Source organism: Astatotilapia calliptera, chromosome 11 (assembly GCF_964374335.1).
Source record: "Astatotilapia calliptera chromosome 11, fAstCal68.1, whole genome shotgun sequence".
Classification (NCBI taxonomy): domain Eukaryota; kingdom Metazoa; phylum Chordata; class Actinopteri; order Cichliformes; family Cichlidae; genus Astatotilapia; species Astatotilapia calliptera.
The window spans coordinates 34335878-34351423 of record NC_137432.1 but is presented as its reverse complement, the minus strand read 5'-3'; the positions used below and the strand labels follow the sequence as shown (position 1 = coordinate 34351423).

Here is a 15546-nt window from a genome sequence, read left to right as displayed (position 1 = left end):
ACACAATGAAACAAAAGCTGAGTTCCTGAAATGCTTTCTGATAAAAGACCAGAGACCAACTGTCATGAACTCCCAAGCAGGTTAAGTCATTACCTTCATGAGAACCACTGATTAGGACCTAAAAATGAGGAAGCAAAAAAGAGGCTCAGCAACCAATCCTGGAAAGAGGCTTAAGGCCATCACGCAGCACTGCAGATTCAATGTTTGCATGATCCGCTGATCCACACCTGCCACAAACAGCTAGAAATTATGTAAATGTGATATTATAAACATAGAAACATGGAGCGTAATGTCCAAAAAATCTAACTTTTATGCTTTATGTCTATCCATATTATTATTATGTTGCACTGATGAATAATCAAGCACTGTGGGATTTAATAGTTTCTACTTATATTAGTATGTGAGATGTTTTATTCATCTTTTGGTATTTCCCCCTTTCACTGTCTCGTGGTTTTAGTGTTCCAGTAATCCTTGCATACGTCATGTTATCCAGTGTCAACACATAATTAAGTGCAAAGTAACCATGGATACACAAATTGCTGATAATCAAAATTTTGATTTTGGCAAGCGATGATGCTTGGTTCTGGCAATATTTTGCATCAGGTTTTTTTTTTTTTTTTTACAGGTCTTCTTGTGTTCCGCTCATCTCTCCGCTTTTGTTTTTCCGCAGATGTTTGTGGCTAACACTTGGCTTGGCAGCATTGTTTTCACATTATCACTGGAACAGCAAGCCGAACACATTTCCCCACCACCGTGTGTTCCATAGGACCTCAATCATAAATTTAACACAATGTATAACTCAATAAAAGACATAACCTCGAGGTTATTTACAGGGAGCCTCCAACTAGTATCATCTGGGCCCATAATGCACGGAAAGAATGTGCACCTTGTCACGGGATGACACCCAAAGCCCCATAAATCCTGCTGCCGTCACTGCACCACAAGATAAATGGAACCCCCCTCCGCTCGAACTACCTGCACTCCCCACCCTCCGGTCCACTCGCAGCTACTATCAAGGTTACCCAGAGCAAGCACTTTGAGAGGGATCAGCACTCTTTATTTTCCATCATCGCAGCCCTGGGCCCTATTTCAGGAAGCCGGTTTAGTGGAAAAACTGAGTAAGTATACCCTGAGTTAACGAAAACTCTGGGTTTTCGGTTTCACAAAGCGAGTTCAGCTGAAGCCTGGGTGAGTCACTATGACGACACACGCCGTGAAGCTAACCTGCCCCCTAGCAGGTTTACTACAACTAACCCTGACTGACCCCGCCTCTTTGTCGGAAACCTGACAGCAGGAAGTGTCAGACATGGCGTGTCCCTTCCTTGAAGAGCCAGTAGATCTTGAAGCCCAAATTCTCCGCAGAGCACTCCGCCGGGAGAGAGTGATCAGAGCGCGTATGGACATCTTATCATTACCTGATGATTTCCTGTGCGAACGTTACCGTTTCTCAGCACAATCAATAAGTTATTTGCATAACATCCTCAGGCCATATATTGCGCATGTGACACATCGCGGACATGCGCTCAGTCCATTACATATTCTTTGTACCGCACTCCGTTTCTTTGCAAACGGGAGCTTTCTGTACAATATTGGTGACGCTGAGCACGTTTCCAAGGCTACCGTCTGTCGGGCAGTCAGGAATGTTACAGTAGCACTGAAACGTCTCCTGCACTCGTTTGTGGTGTTCCCCGGTCACAGACCCACAAGATTCATCAAAGAGGGATTCCACAAAATTGCAGGTATCAGGATGAACAAAACTCAATGCATGATGTGGTGATACGTGAACTACCACTCAAATGGTACATAAATTTCCAGGGTTCCCAGGCGTGATTGGCTGTATAGATGGCACCCACATCCCAATCATTGCACCCTCAGCAAATGAAGGAGACTATGTGAACAGGAAGTCCGTCCACAGCATCAATGTACAGGTACATAATTCCCTGTAGCATTTCACACCAACAAGTGATGGCATCATGGTAATGGATGCTAATATGTGTTCTCTGCACTGGGTAGATCATATGTGATGCTGCCAACATCATCACAAATGTGGAAGCCAAGTGGCCAGGCTCTGTACATGACTCACGAATCTTCCGGGAATGTACACTGAGCACCAAATTTGGACATGGTGGGTCAAAGTTACTGTGAAATATACAGAGACCAATTGCCACAGGGACGTTTGCACTGACATGTATTCTTCTGTCCTAGGAGAGTTCACTGGCCACCTGCTTGGTGATAGGGGGTACCCATGTCTACCCTATTTGCTCACCCCTTACCCTGCCCCTGAACCGGGCCCACAGCAGCATTATAATCTGGCCCATTGCAGGACACGGGGCAGAGTTGAAATGACCATCGGAATGCTCAAGGCCCGGTTCCAGTGCCTTCGTGGACTCAGGGTCACCCCAGAAAGGGCATGTGACATCATTGTGGCATGTGTGATCCTACACAACATTGCCACGATTAGAGGTGAACAGTGTCCAGCTGAACCAGACAACAGCAGTGATCCACACGATGAACATCCTGACCCACCCACGAACGTACAGGATGGAAGAGCAGTCAGAGACACCATATGCCACAACCATTTCCTGTGACCCGTCACCCCAACATGTTACATGACAAATACACAGATACTGTGGTCAACTGCCTTTATTGGTCACCCTGTATGTCCTGTACACAAAGAATAAATGCGTATATTAGTATGTTGTACAAACACTGACATGATTCGTCCATCTATGATCACTCACCCACCCTTAACTGTTGTTCCAGCAGTACAATCTCCAGCTTCGACTTTTGGATCTGCAGCTGGAGGTGCACCATTTCCATGTCGCACTTCTGTATCTTCCTGGCCAGATATGTCTTATACAGCTGCTTCACAGGGAGCTATTGCAACAAGGGACATAGCATTGGCATCCATAGTACATGCCTACTTAGGTTGGTTGTAAATCAGTGCTGAACAACCCACTGTGGAAAGGTTCGTTGTAGGAGTGGCTGGACCCTCTTCCTCTTCATTTCCAGCATCACTCTGCCGGGGACATAGTAAGTCCATGGTGTCATCATAGTACCACATTGTCGTCAGTTGTTATATTTTCCACTGTACACTGTATACCTCATAGTGTGGCTCTGTTGCGGCCTCCTCTGTAGCAGCTGTCACTGTTTCGTCATCATGTGCCTGTGGTGGAGACATTTAACAACATTGCTGTTCTACTGTTGACACATGTAGTCTGTGGAGTATTACGAGTACTCACAACTGCATGTCGGTCTGGCTCAACAGGGGGCTGCACCAGATGCAGTACACCATCACCGTCAACTGGAAGAATATGGGCTTCATACAGGTCACTCATGACTTATGTGGGCGCAAATGGCAATTACCAGACATACCAATCACCATACACTTCATTGTCAGTATGCTCTCAGAGACAACCGACACTGAGGGAAGGCAAAATCAGTAGGTGTCAGGGTGGAAACGCTTTTATGAGCTTTATGTTGCATTGAGGTTCATATGTTACACTTATTGGGAAAGGTACGGAATGTACTACTCGCTCTGTCTCTGGGAAAAGGGAGCCAGAGGTGGGACCAAGTCATTGTTTTGCAAGTCTCAAGTAAGTCTCAAGTCTTTATCCTCAAGTCTCAAGTCAAGTCTCAAGTAATGTCAGGCAAGTCAGAGTCGAGTCTCAAGTCACTGGTGTAAAAGTCCGAGTCAAGTCACAAGTCTGAAACTTTGAATTTCAAGTCCTTTCGAGTCTTTAAAAAAAAAACAACGAAAAAATAATGTTGCAGTTATATGCTAAATGTAAATATTAGACCATGTAATTTTAAAATCTGTGTTTTTCTCAACACATGACAAAATAGTGAACTTAGAAAATATACACAAATTGTGAAATTGCACCTCTATAAAATGCAGCTCAATTAAACCTAGCTCCAAGAATAATTTTCACCGACAGTTCTGAGATAAGCTGCATGTTATTCTTGGATGCGGTTGTAGGACCGGCTTTAAAATCGCATGACAAAAATATACACATTAAAAAAAACTGTATCACCAACGTAGCCTGGACAACATTTGCTAGTTAGATGAAGTCAGCTATCTCATTGTAGCATATTTATATGCATATTTATAATTATACGCTTCTTGGAGTGAGTGCATACACTCATGAAGTTTAGTAACTTCAGGTCACTGCAACAAGCCCAGGTACAGTTTACCGACGGATGGGTACAGGACCTTGAACTGCACCGTGTAGAACGAAAGACCATCGTACGTATCATAAGTTTACCAGTCTCACAAATCGTCGTCATAAATACACATTCCTTAACCGTTTATTAATAGGACCTTTGAGCTCAACGGTAATTAATTAGTAGTGGAAATAATTTCTGGTAGCATCACAGAAATGTAGCAGTGACAATAATACTGTATGCTGTAATCGTACTGGGCAATTAGTGATACAAAAAACCTGTTTTATCCTGTGAATAAAAGTATATGTTTTTGTCAATGTACCATAATAACAGAAGCGAAACGCAATATTGTGTCAGGACAATTCACTATTTATGCACAATAAATAAAGGAGCATAGCGTGACAATTTCTGTTCAGCGCCAGACTTGCTTGTAACCTATCACTAATTATGTTATGAAAATGACATAATTGGGACGTTATATTTTATATATAATATATAGAAATATAATATAATATAATGTTCTGGGACGTTATATTTTATCTTTGAATGGCTGCAATCCAGGCCATCCGTCGCGTCTTTGTTACTTCGGAAACATGGCTCGAACAATTTCTCTTCAACGACGTAATCCGATAACAACCGATCTCTTTACCCTTCGGCTTCCCGTGGCTGTCATGCGACCGGCTATTGCAGTTAATAATACAACGGCTTCTTGACATTTTTGTGTTTCTTTTTATCGCTGTATAACTGATTTTAATTGAAAGCCTGCGTGCGCTAGTACCGCTTGCCACGAGTTCCCAGAATCCTTTGCGGTTCTACCCGTGAATGACGTCACATTTTCAATCTCTATATAATATGCATGTTAGATTTTATATTTGGGGTAAAATATCAAGTCTTTTCAAGTAAACCGGTTCAAGTCCAATTCAAGTCCCAAGTCATTGGTGTAAAAGTCCAAGTCAAGTCACAAGTCTTAGAACATTTTTTCAAGTCAAGTCTAAAGTCATAAAATTAATGACTCGAGTCTGACTCGAGTCCAAGTCATGTGACTCGAGTCCACACCTCTGCAGGGAGCTCACCCTGTGGGAGGTTAACACACACACACGCATGTATGCAAAATTAAAGGACACTGCTATGCTCATAATAAAGACGTACCACTGCAGCTCGGTGTGTGTGAGTCTCTCCCTGGGCCCTCACCCGTGCAGCACGTTAACAGTTTCCAAGTGTCTCAGTGTTGTTTATTCACCTAACTGTTTGATGACTGTCATTCTCTGTCAGTAGGACAGTAACTTCACTACGACATAGTTCATTTTGGTCAAGGTGACTGTGGAGAATGGATGTATGCACGCCATGTATTGTTTTGGATTTACCCCTTATGTAGGCACTTGTGTCTTGTGGGGTTGTTGCCACAGAGGATGTCCCCGCAGAGATGCCTTCAGCCACAGGGCGCCCACTGTTTTGGCTGAGGGCCAACTGCTCAGCCTCTGTGAGTGGTGGTGGTGGAGGACCCCCACCTGTTTTTCGGGCCTCCGCTTTTTTTCTGTTGGCTGTGACGGCACACATTTGGGCATACAGAGTAGGCAAATGTGTACTTGTGATGTGCTCAGATAATTTCAATATGTGCTTACAGGTGGTATATTACTGTAGCCTCTAACTGCAATTGATTTACATAGGACACACAGACCAAGCACTATGGCTCATAATACAATTACACCTTACCTGTTTGGACTATGTTTTTATACTTCATTTTTACTTGCTGCCAGGAACGTTTGGGGCCTGTTGGGTTGCACCTGCGCTCACATCACATCACAAAATAAAATGTATAACATAATAAATAGAATGACATATGATAAAATAACGTGTTATATGGGTGGAAATCCCTCGATCAATGTTTAAATTAACACTCACGCATTGACTCTGTCAGCTATGTTTTGCCATGCATGCTCCCTTTCCTTTGCAGCTGCGGCTGTGTTACTTTTTTTCTGCATGATGTGCATGCTGTCGGCATATGCTGCCATCAGAATTTCCGCCTCGAGCGCTGTGAAATACGTCGACCGCGCCTTCTTTCCCTCCGTCTCCATGGTGACTCGCTTAATCTGTGCTCCACTGATCGGGGCTTTATGTATCCTCGTGCGCGTGCTTAACTTGGGGTTGTAGCAACTCCGCGTTGATTGAACTAATTGTTATCAGCCTTTCTGAAACGGAATATTCCGAGTTGGACAGTTCGGGGTTACTCAACCGTGAGTGTCGTTTTTCACTCTGAGTTTTCTAAACCGGCTTCCTGAAATAGGGCCCTGAGCTCCATGCAGCTGGAGCAGAAGGTGTCTCGTTTGAGAGGGAGTAGGATCAAAGCATTATGTCTGGGTGACAACTGAGGGAACTGACTCGGCTACCCTGCAGGAATCACAGAAGAAGAAAAAATATTTATTTATTCAGGTTCTACTTTAATTAATGTTGTGCCAGAGGTTAAAAACAGGCTGTTTGAGAAATCCTGTGAAATTATTCTTAAAGTCTTCGTGCTCACGCTGTGATGAAACCGAACTTCCACAGTCATGTAATTTCTGCTCTTTCCATTGTTTCATTTTATTGCGAAACAAATATTTAAAAGCGATGGGGTGACAATAAATCACCCTTCTTACTTTTATTCATTTGTTTTTCATTCCCCCGTCACACACAATATCACAGGCACAGATTTTTGTTATCCAAACACAGCTGCACCGGGAGCAGAAACAATCATTTTGGTTGGTTAAACCCCAGTAGACGGTGCCAACACACCATCAATTCCTTTTCAGAACTAAAAAAAAGCTAAATGTCGATTCATGTAAAACTGGGGTAGGCAACCTTTCTGATGATGAGTGCCATCTAAAATTTCCTCAGAAGTCGGTGTGCCATATGATTGCATTAGCAATAAATTTAATAACGCTCTATATTAACAGTTACACACTATATAGAACTACTTTAAAGGATTATATTTGTTCGCAGATGTTGGCAGCTATCAGCGAATAGTTATCAGCTATTTTGAAACCAAAAAAAAGACACTTTTTATCCATAACAAGAACAGCAAATGAACTGTATAACAGAAAATACAAATGCTATTTATGGTGTCCTCACAACAATGATAAGAAAAATAAACTGGGCCAATATGGCATGTTTGTTAATACAGAGATACACATGTTAATGTGATCTCTGGTCTCCCACTCAGAGACACAGGTTCAGATGGCTACCTGAGGACACTCATGTGAGAGAAAATCTGCTCACACAAACATGTAGAGCCAAATACTGTCAATAAGGCCTCTGAAGACAGTTAAACTTGTCAGGTAGTGATGTCCAGCAGGTGAAAATGCAAGCTCCATGAACACGCACAGCTGTGGATTCCAGCTGCATCTGTAGTTCTGCAAACATTGACCCCCACAACATTTGAAGTGTTGGAATGTGGAAATTTCAACATCGCTTGAAAAAGCTAGTAACGTCCCTCTCAAGTTATTTTTAGCCAATTACAAGTTGAATCTGGTAGTTGGGGTTGTTAGCTAAGATACTGTCATTAAGAAGAGGCACAACTAATGTGTCTATGTGAGCTGATTTGCGATGTGCACCGCTGGCCCGGCCATTTATTTTTTAATGCACCTTCTCAGATTAATTCACTGCGTGTCGTGCCCAGGGCTGGACTGGGACAAAAAAATCGGCCTGGGCATTTTGACTAGAGACCGACCCACCAGGTATTATAGGAAAAGCCATAAAGCCTTTGAACGAAAACAAACACTGTTGTAACAGTGATGTACAGTCTTGTTGGTAAATGTATGATTTCTATACATTTTACATCAGATGACAGCTTTGGTTGTAAGATTCAGATAATTATTTTTTAAAAGCTAGACATTTTAAATGAGAATAAGAAAGTATTTCTTTGTGCCCCCCTTTCCCTGTTAATGCCCTACCTGCCCTCCTGGCAAACCTTTGCTAGACCCGCTCCTGCACAGTTACCAGCTGTCAGCTACATAGAAAAGGATCCTGGTGTTATTTGTCTCTCAGAAACAGTTCATAACTTCCCTTCAACTCATTCATGTCACCTAAAAGGTAAACCTGTTTCTCCATCACCTGTTCAGCTCTGATGATTCAGTAAGGACATCTCCTGGTTACATCTTCATGTTTCCCTCTCACCAGATAACCAAACCGATATCATGACCAGCAGCTTTACAGCTGTGGCTCCAGCAAACATCAGCTGATACTAGAAATTAATATTAAATAAATTCTAACAACAGCTGATCAAGCTTAAACGTGATGCTGTTATTTAGAGCGACATCTGCTGGTTTGCTTTTTCTGGCGCAAAGTAGGAGATAAACAAACAAGAGAGAAAAGCCGATCAGCTGATCCTTGATCAGTTTCATGATTGAAGTAGCAACTGGAGAGGGAGGGGAGAGAATGAGAGAAGAAGCACCAGCTGTGGTAAATACAGATATAACTCCAGCTTTGTGTCTTTTCCATTGTAGCTGTAGTCCGGGACAAACTGAGAGGTGTGCTATCACTACAAATGGCTCCAGTGGAAAAGGGCAGAAGACGTCGTACTTGGAGTGGATGTTGACACAGCTGATGTGTCTGCTGCTGGCACAGAGTCTGATCAGGCCTCTGAGCCTCATGAAGGTATGTCAACCTGCCTCACTCTCTTCATAAAGGAGTTGGAGACCTGCAACAAGGAGCTGGATGTGCAAGCCATGCCCCTCCATATCAGGGCTCTTGACCTTCTTTGTTTCTGCCAGTTTTGATATAAGCAACATTGGTTACCCCATTTCAAGTCTGAGGTAGACTCTTATTTAAATGCATTTGAGGGCATAGCTGCTGCTTTGAGTTGACCAAAGAAGTCTGGTCCCTTTTACTTCAGTGTAAATCTGTGGGAAAGGCCCAAAATTTCTTTAGGTTTACATCTCTGAAGAATTTGTGCAAATCCAAAAAGAGCTCAAATGGACTTACAGAAGAAGTTGGCACAAGAGAAAGACCAAGTTCAAGCAATGCTAGTTGAGCAGGAGTCAGTACAGTGCTCAGGTTGACAACAGCTGACTTCTTCCCCAATACTGGGGTTGGGTAAATGGGCAGCTGAATCGATTTTTTTTTTTCCCGTCTGTGCATTTGACTTTAGACCACTCCTGGGTAGGGTTTTTTTCTTATTTGAAGTTGTTGAAGGGAGTCTTTAACTTGGATGTGTGTCTTTAAACTAGACTTTCTGTTGTGTTGGGCATGGTTCAGTGATGGTGGAAGTGTTTATGGTTAAACTGTGAGTGTCCTGAGGCCAGGAATATGTGATTCCCTTCTTACAGTCCTTCTCAAATCTTAGGAATTCATCTTTTTTGAGGTCTTTTATTTGTGCTGTTCATTCTTTAATATGTCATCTTACATCTTACTCTCTTCCTCATTTAAGTACTTTATAGTAACAGCCATTAGCGCAAAGGAGCATTTATTAGGACACTGTTTCATGTGGATATGAAAGCTGGATTGTCCTTACCAAAAGATCGTGGCTCGAGAATAGATAGTCCTCTTGGAATCATTTCCTTTCTGATGTGTTCCAATAAGGTAATTGCATCCCATCTGTTGCGAGGTATCTTTTGGAGTGAGAAATAGAACTTCTTCAGGTGATCCATGGTTTCATGTTTAATGTCGAAGTCAAAAAGTGGGGTAGTTCAAACTACAGAAGACAGATGGTCCTTGAATGTCATTGATTCTCATGGTCGAGAGCAAGTGCTGTTAAACTGATGTTGTTGCTCCATGGTGATTTCCAACAGTTTCCGACACAACTTCACCTTCTTCTCAGATGCATAGAGAAAGATAAAGAAATGGTCAGATGAAAACTCCAGCAACACTTGAAACACTAGGGGACAACTTCATTAACAGACCGACACGTTTCAGCTTGTGGCCTTCATCAGGCACCAAACAGTTTGTGTTTTAAAAAAGTATACTCCAGTATAATCGTCCATTCACACATAAATAGCCTGACCAATCAGCATTCAAGGGGATGATGCGTTCTGACTGGTTGAACTAAAGTTTAAATAGGCTCTGGACTGATGGATAGATGGATCCTCACTCACACCTGTGGGAAATAAACTCTTTAAATTAAAAATCTCCATTTTTATAATAAAAATGATATTATTAGCTCTTTGACTCAACTTAATGGCTTCAATGTCTATAAAGAATAAATGTGAGCTACAGTGTTTTTCATTAAAATGTTTTGCAACAGGACTGGTTAAATTATTCCTGTTAATTCAGGACGGGATGTTTCTTATATATATATGTTTTTGTTGTCCGTGTGTGTCCATGCAAGAACCAATTTAGAAGAGCCATCCTCCAAAAAAGTTTTTCTACTCTTTAGAAAAACTGAACATATTAACCAAGCTGTAATTACTCTACACTGGATTCCCAGTTGATTCTAAGACTTAAAATCCAAATTGCACAGGGACCAGAAAAGGCAGTCAAATGTTTTCTTTGAGTGATCTGAAGGACTCTGGCTTCATTAAAATCACTTTTAAACGTAATTTTTTACGGAATGGCTCTTACAAATGTTATTGTGTCTTTCATTCTTAAATTCAAATGTTGTCATACATACATACTACTATTTTAATTGACATGCAGAGTGTATTTTTAACTCAATTCCTAATGTTTGGTTATTTTGTGTTCTTGGGAAGCACTGATTTGTACTTCTGCTATACAAATAAACTTTATTACTATTAACAGTAATACGTTAACGTCAAATGTCAAAATCTTGTGCCTCACATAAAACCTTTGATGTGAGGCACACCATCATCTTCAACACAAATATATTCTGTCCTGAGAATTAAAAACCCATGTGGCTGAGTGGCATGCAGCCCAGTGGTGACATTTCCACAACTAATAGTTGTCCACTCAGCTTCTGTCAACAACCCAGAACATAATGATCAAATTATTGAAAGAAAAATGCTTGTGTCTTTGACTGTGTTGGAACTGTCCACTAGTTCACTCCACAACATCGAAGACTGACTAGGAAGTAAGTGCTGAAAGCTGTTGGTACATTTTGGACACTACTTGCAGCTATATAATTATGCGCCAGCTGATGATCATTATCTCTGTCAATAAAACAAAGTGCAGAACATTTGCACCAAATTTAGGGTCATTGAAACAGCTTTTCTTCTTCTTCTTTTTCTTCTTCTTCTTTTTTTTTCTTCCTCTCCTTATCCTTGCTACTCCCATCAGGGATCATTAGCAGATCGTCTGCCTTCATCTCACCATACCCCTTGCTTCCTCTTCTAGCACACCAGCCTTCTACAAGTCCTGCACTACATCCATGAATCATCTCTCTGTTCTCCCTCATTTCCTCCAACATGGCAGCTGCTTATTTAACATCCTTTAAATTAAATCAAAAGTATCAAATATCCTTCTTGTGTCCAAATCATCCCACCCTCCAAAGCACTTGACCTGTATTGACCTGTGTCCCTCTGATGTATTTAATTCTGATGCTATCACTCCTCCCAGTGAAAATGTTAGCATCTTTGCCTCTGCCACCTCCAGCTCGGTCCCCTGTCTTTTTGTGAGTGGCACCATTTCCAAATCATGCATCATATTAGGTCGTACTACCATCATGTGAACCTTCCCTTTCATTTTTGCTGCTATCTTTCTGTCACAAACCACCCCACTCATCTCCACCCACCCCACCCTGCCTGCACTCCTTTCCTCACCTCTCTTTGGGTGGTTGATCCAGGTTTTTAAACTCATCCACCTTCACTCTGTTACTCGCTTTTTCACTGCTAGACCTGCCCCTCTTTCATGCACACGTGTATTCTGTCTTGCTTCTGCTGTCTTCCATCTTCTCTCTAGTGCATACCTCCAGGCTCTTCCACCTGCTCCCTACTCTCACTATAGATGACAATGTCACCTGCAAACATCATAGTCCAGGGAGACTTCTGCCTAACCTCATTCGTCAGTCTACATCACTCCTACCACACACCTCACCAGTGTCTCGCTGTGCTCAGACAGGTCCTGTACCACCGTCACATACTTCTCTGTCACTCCTTCCTCATGCAGTACCATAGTTCCTCTGTTGCTATCCTATCATCTGCTTTCTCTAGATCCACAAAGACACAGTGCAGCTCCTTCTGACCTTCTCTATACTTCTCCATCAACACTATCACCTCTATTCTTAAGCTAGCTTCAGCAACTCTTTCTCACAGCTTCATGCTATGTCTCATCAACTGTGTTCCTCTGTAGCTGCTACAGCTCTGCACATCGCCCTCATTATTGAAAATCAGTACTGATACACCTCTCCATTCCTCAGGCATCCTCTCACCCTCCAAAACTGTGTTAAACAGTCTGGTCAAAAAGCCCATTTCCTCTGAGACATCTCTATACCTCCAGAAATGTGTCAGCTGCCTTTCCACTCTTCATCCTCTGTATAGCTGCTCTCACTTCCTCCTTACTAATCCTCTGCACTTCTGAATCGCTAACTATCCTCCATCTGTCCTCCTTTCTCTCTCATTTTCTTCATTCATCAGCTGCTCAAAGTATTCCCTCCACCTTCTCAGTAGACTTGCTCAGCTTGTTAGTACATTTCCATCTCTTTCCTTAACCGCTCTAACCTGCTGCATATCTTCCCAGCTCAATTTCTCTGCCTAGTCGAGTGTCCAGCCTTACATACTTTTCATTTGCCACCTCTCTCGTTGCTGTATGCCTAGTCTCTCAGTATTCACTCCTGTCTACTTTCTTCATCTTCCTATCCCACTTTTTCTTTGTTAACTTCTTCCTTTGAGTACTTTCCTCTACTTCCTCATTCCACCACCAGGTCTTCTTGTCTTCTTTCTTCTGTCCCGGTTACCACTAAATATTTTCACTTGAGCTGTATTTTCCCAGTCATCTGGTAATTCTTCCCTTCAACTCAGACTCTGTCTCAGTTCTTTCTTGAAATCTGTGCAATATTCATTGTTATTTAACTTCCACCATTTAATTCTTGGCCCTGCCTTCACTCGCTTTCTCTTCTTGATTTTCAAATTCATCCTTCAAAACTGCCATCCAATCCTTCTTTTTTTGGAAAGATGTATGTTGTTATTGACATTGGATCCATATCCACCTACACAAAAACCATGGCAACTATAGCTGTAACTGTGATATTATTGTGAATTCGCTGAACAGCTATTTTTTAAATATGAAAGTAATTACTCATCACCAACTGATAATTAATTTTATTAAGGGTAGGTAGCTGTATCCTCTGGAAGCTAAATTTGTAACCACAACTACTAAACTAAATTAATTCAATTTATTCAGTCAAGCTTTTCATTTTTTCCGTGGTTACTCACAAGTTTTACAACTCTCTGATTTCCAAAACGCCCCCAGACTGCTATTATGAAAGAGACATTGGTAAAGCTGTTGAGGGCAATACTTTGTGCAATTTTAATGCTGGAACTTCACAGCTGGTGTTATTGGTTTGTAAAATTTGTGGTTACAGTTATGTGAGAAAAGTTTTACAGCATTCAGCAGCGTGGCAGCAACTAAGCATATCAATACTGCTTCCATAGGAATTAAGGATGTAAGTCTAGCTGCCAGATTAATCAAGTCCACTTGATTAACTGATCATCAGCAACTTAACAAGTCTCAACTATCTCTATAAAAGCAGAAGTTCCGACAGTTTGCTTGTGTGGAAAATTCAGGTGTTTTAACTCAATGCTACATTCTTCCCAGGAGTGGACGCCCCAGCAAATTCAGACTGTGCAATGCTTATCTCAGGCTCCACAGGCCTCAGTTAACATGTTAAACAATAAAGTTCATGAGAGTAAAATCAGAAGCAAAATGAACATGTGTTGGTTGTTTAGGACTGCAGGAAAAAAGTAAATAGCCACAATCTTCAGTGAAATGGAGTACAGCGTGTAAATTTAGGGCCTTGCATTATAATAAAGCACAAACTAGAGGACCGCAGTAAATGTTGTCATATGGCTCCTGTTAAGCAGAGATTTTAAGCTCTGAACAGAGGTAAAGAAAAAGAATCTAGAGGACTCGAATGATTCTTTAGAAAACACAACTGTAAAGACCAACAATGACACATTTCAATATTTGTTATTATTTAGTACTTTGGACATCAAATTTACAACAGGCTGTCAACTTAGTGACGCACTACAAAAAGCTCACCGCAAGCTTTATTGACGGAAAGTTGTTCACTTCTGGCTCCGTCAACACGGCATCCTGCCAGAGCCAGCTCAGCACTACTGAGAAACTCAAAGAAGAGGAAAATTAAAAACGGCAGCACACGTAATGAGAGCAAGAGGAAATTAGCAGCAAGTTCATTAAAAATTTCAGTTGTTCAATAGACCCTAAAGTTTGTGGCTTGTATGAGTTGAGCCAACACAAAGTCCAAATAAACGGCACTTTTAGCCCCATTAAAATGTTTACTAAGATAAAAGCGCAGAGGTATGACCAAGAAGGTTTATATTACTGTTTAAAGAGGTTTCAGCCAATGAGACAATGGGATTTTCTGCCAGGGTTAGTGGCCTAATTTTTTAAAAATGATAACATTTGCCAGAAGGTAGAATTTAAAAACAAGTAATTTCAAAAGTAGGAACTGTGGCCCTTTGTTGTCCATTTAATCAAAAACTCACAAGCTGATGCTGAGCTGTGTGTAAATTCGCTATGCAACAGTTTAATCTTAAAGGAAAAAATATATTAAAAGAAGTACACTTATTTGTTTTCTGCAAGAAAAATGTAACTTGATATTGGTATTGCTGTCATATCTGAGCCTTTAATGCACAGTATGAGGCCAAACCGAACATCCTCAGGCCCTGTGGATGAAACAAACATGGTGCGTACTTTCATATGCGAAAGTCTCTTTATCCCCCATCATTTCAGATTTGAAAAACTGAAAATTGACATTTACAGCAATTTAGTGCGTAACCTCATAACAATGAGTAAGTGGCAATGATATTGTAAACATTTTAACTGCAACTTTACTAAATTACTGTCACATTAGTCGCCTACAAGGCAGATCCTCTTCAGCCAAAGTGCCACGGTTGGCAGCACTCAGAAAATGGTGCTGGCAGTGTTTTACATACAGCCTGGCCCCAGTACAGAAACATCTAAAGAGGAGCAGTTAAATATACACATGCAGAGATGTTATAAGAGAAACACATGACGACTAAAGAATCCTGAATTTAAATCTATGGAAAGATGTATTTCTTCAAGGAAGGGAAAATGCCTTTAAATCTTAATTTACAACAAAATCTGCAAACCTTAGGAGTTTGGAGGGTTGTTTTTTTTTCTTGTAGCATTTATTGGTCTATAAATTTGTTTTTTTAATCATAGTAATAACAGAACTTAAACTCGGTGTAGATGGCACTTCAAACTGCCTAGATAAGTGCCCGGAAGCATTTCAGTATGGAAGATGAAGGACCATGC

The 15546-nt window shown here is 41.3% G+C and overlaps 1 protein-coding gene across 1 annotated transcript; it reads right to left on the bottom strand.

Annotated features, from left to right (window-relative positions):
- Positions 1-2733: 2733 nt before the first annotated feature.
- LOC145432038 (uncharacterized) lies at positions 2734-4591 on the bottom strand. Its single transcript, XM_080308653.1, has 4 exons — positions 3243-4591; positions 3104-3166; positions 2960-3019; positions 2734-2877 (listed from the first exon to the last, which is right to left on the bottom strand). Exons 1-4 carry the CDS (start codon positions 3336-3338, stop codon positions 2734-2736), a joined length of 363 nt encoding a protein of 120 aa, XP_080164779.1. The 5' UTR covers positions 3339-4591.
- Between the last annotated feature and the right edge of the window lie 10955 nt (positions 4592-15546).

Bases quoted from the DNA above. Each gene is read 5' to 3' on its own strand.
- LOC145432038 (XM_080308653.1), bottom strand. From the start codon at position 3,338: ATGAGTGACCTGTATGAAGCCCATATTCTTCCAGTTGACGGTGATGGT. The intron at 3,167-3,242 runs GTGAGTACTCGT...TCTCCACCACAG, and splicing joins AGCCAGACCGACATGCAGTT to GCACATGATGACGAAACAGT. The intron at 2,878-2,959 runs GTGGGTTGTTCA...TTGTTGCAATAG, and splicing joins CTACAACGAACCTTTCCACA to CTCCCTGTGAAGCAGCTGTA.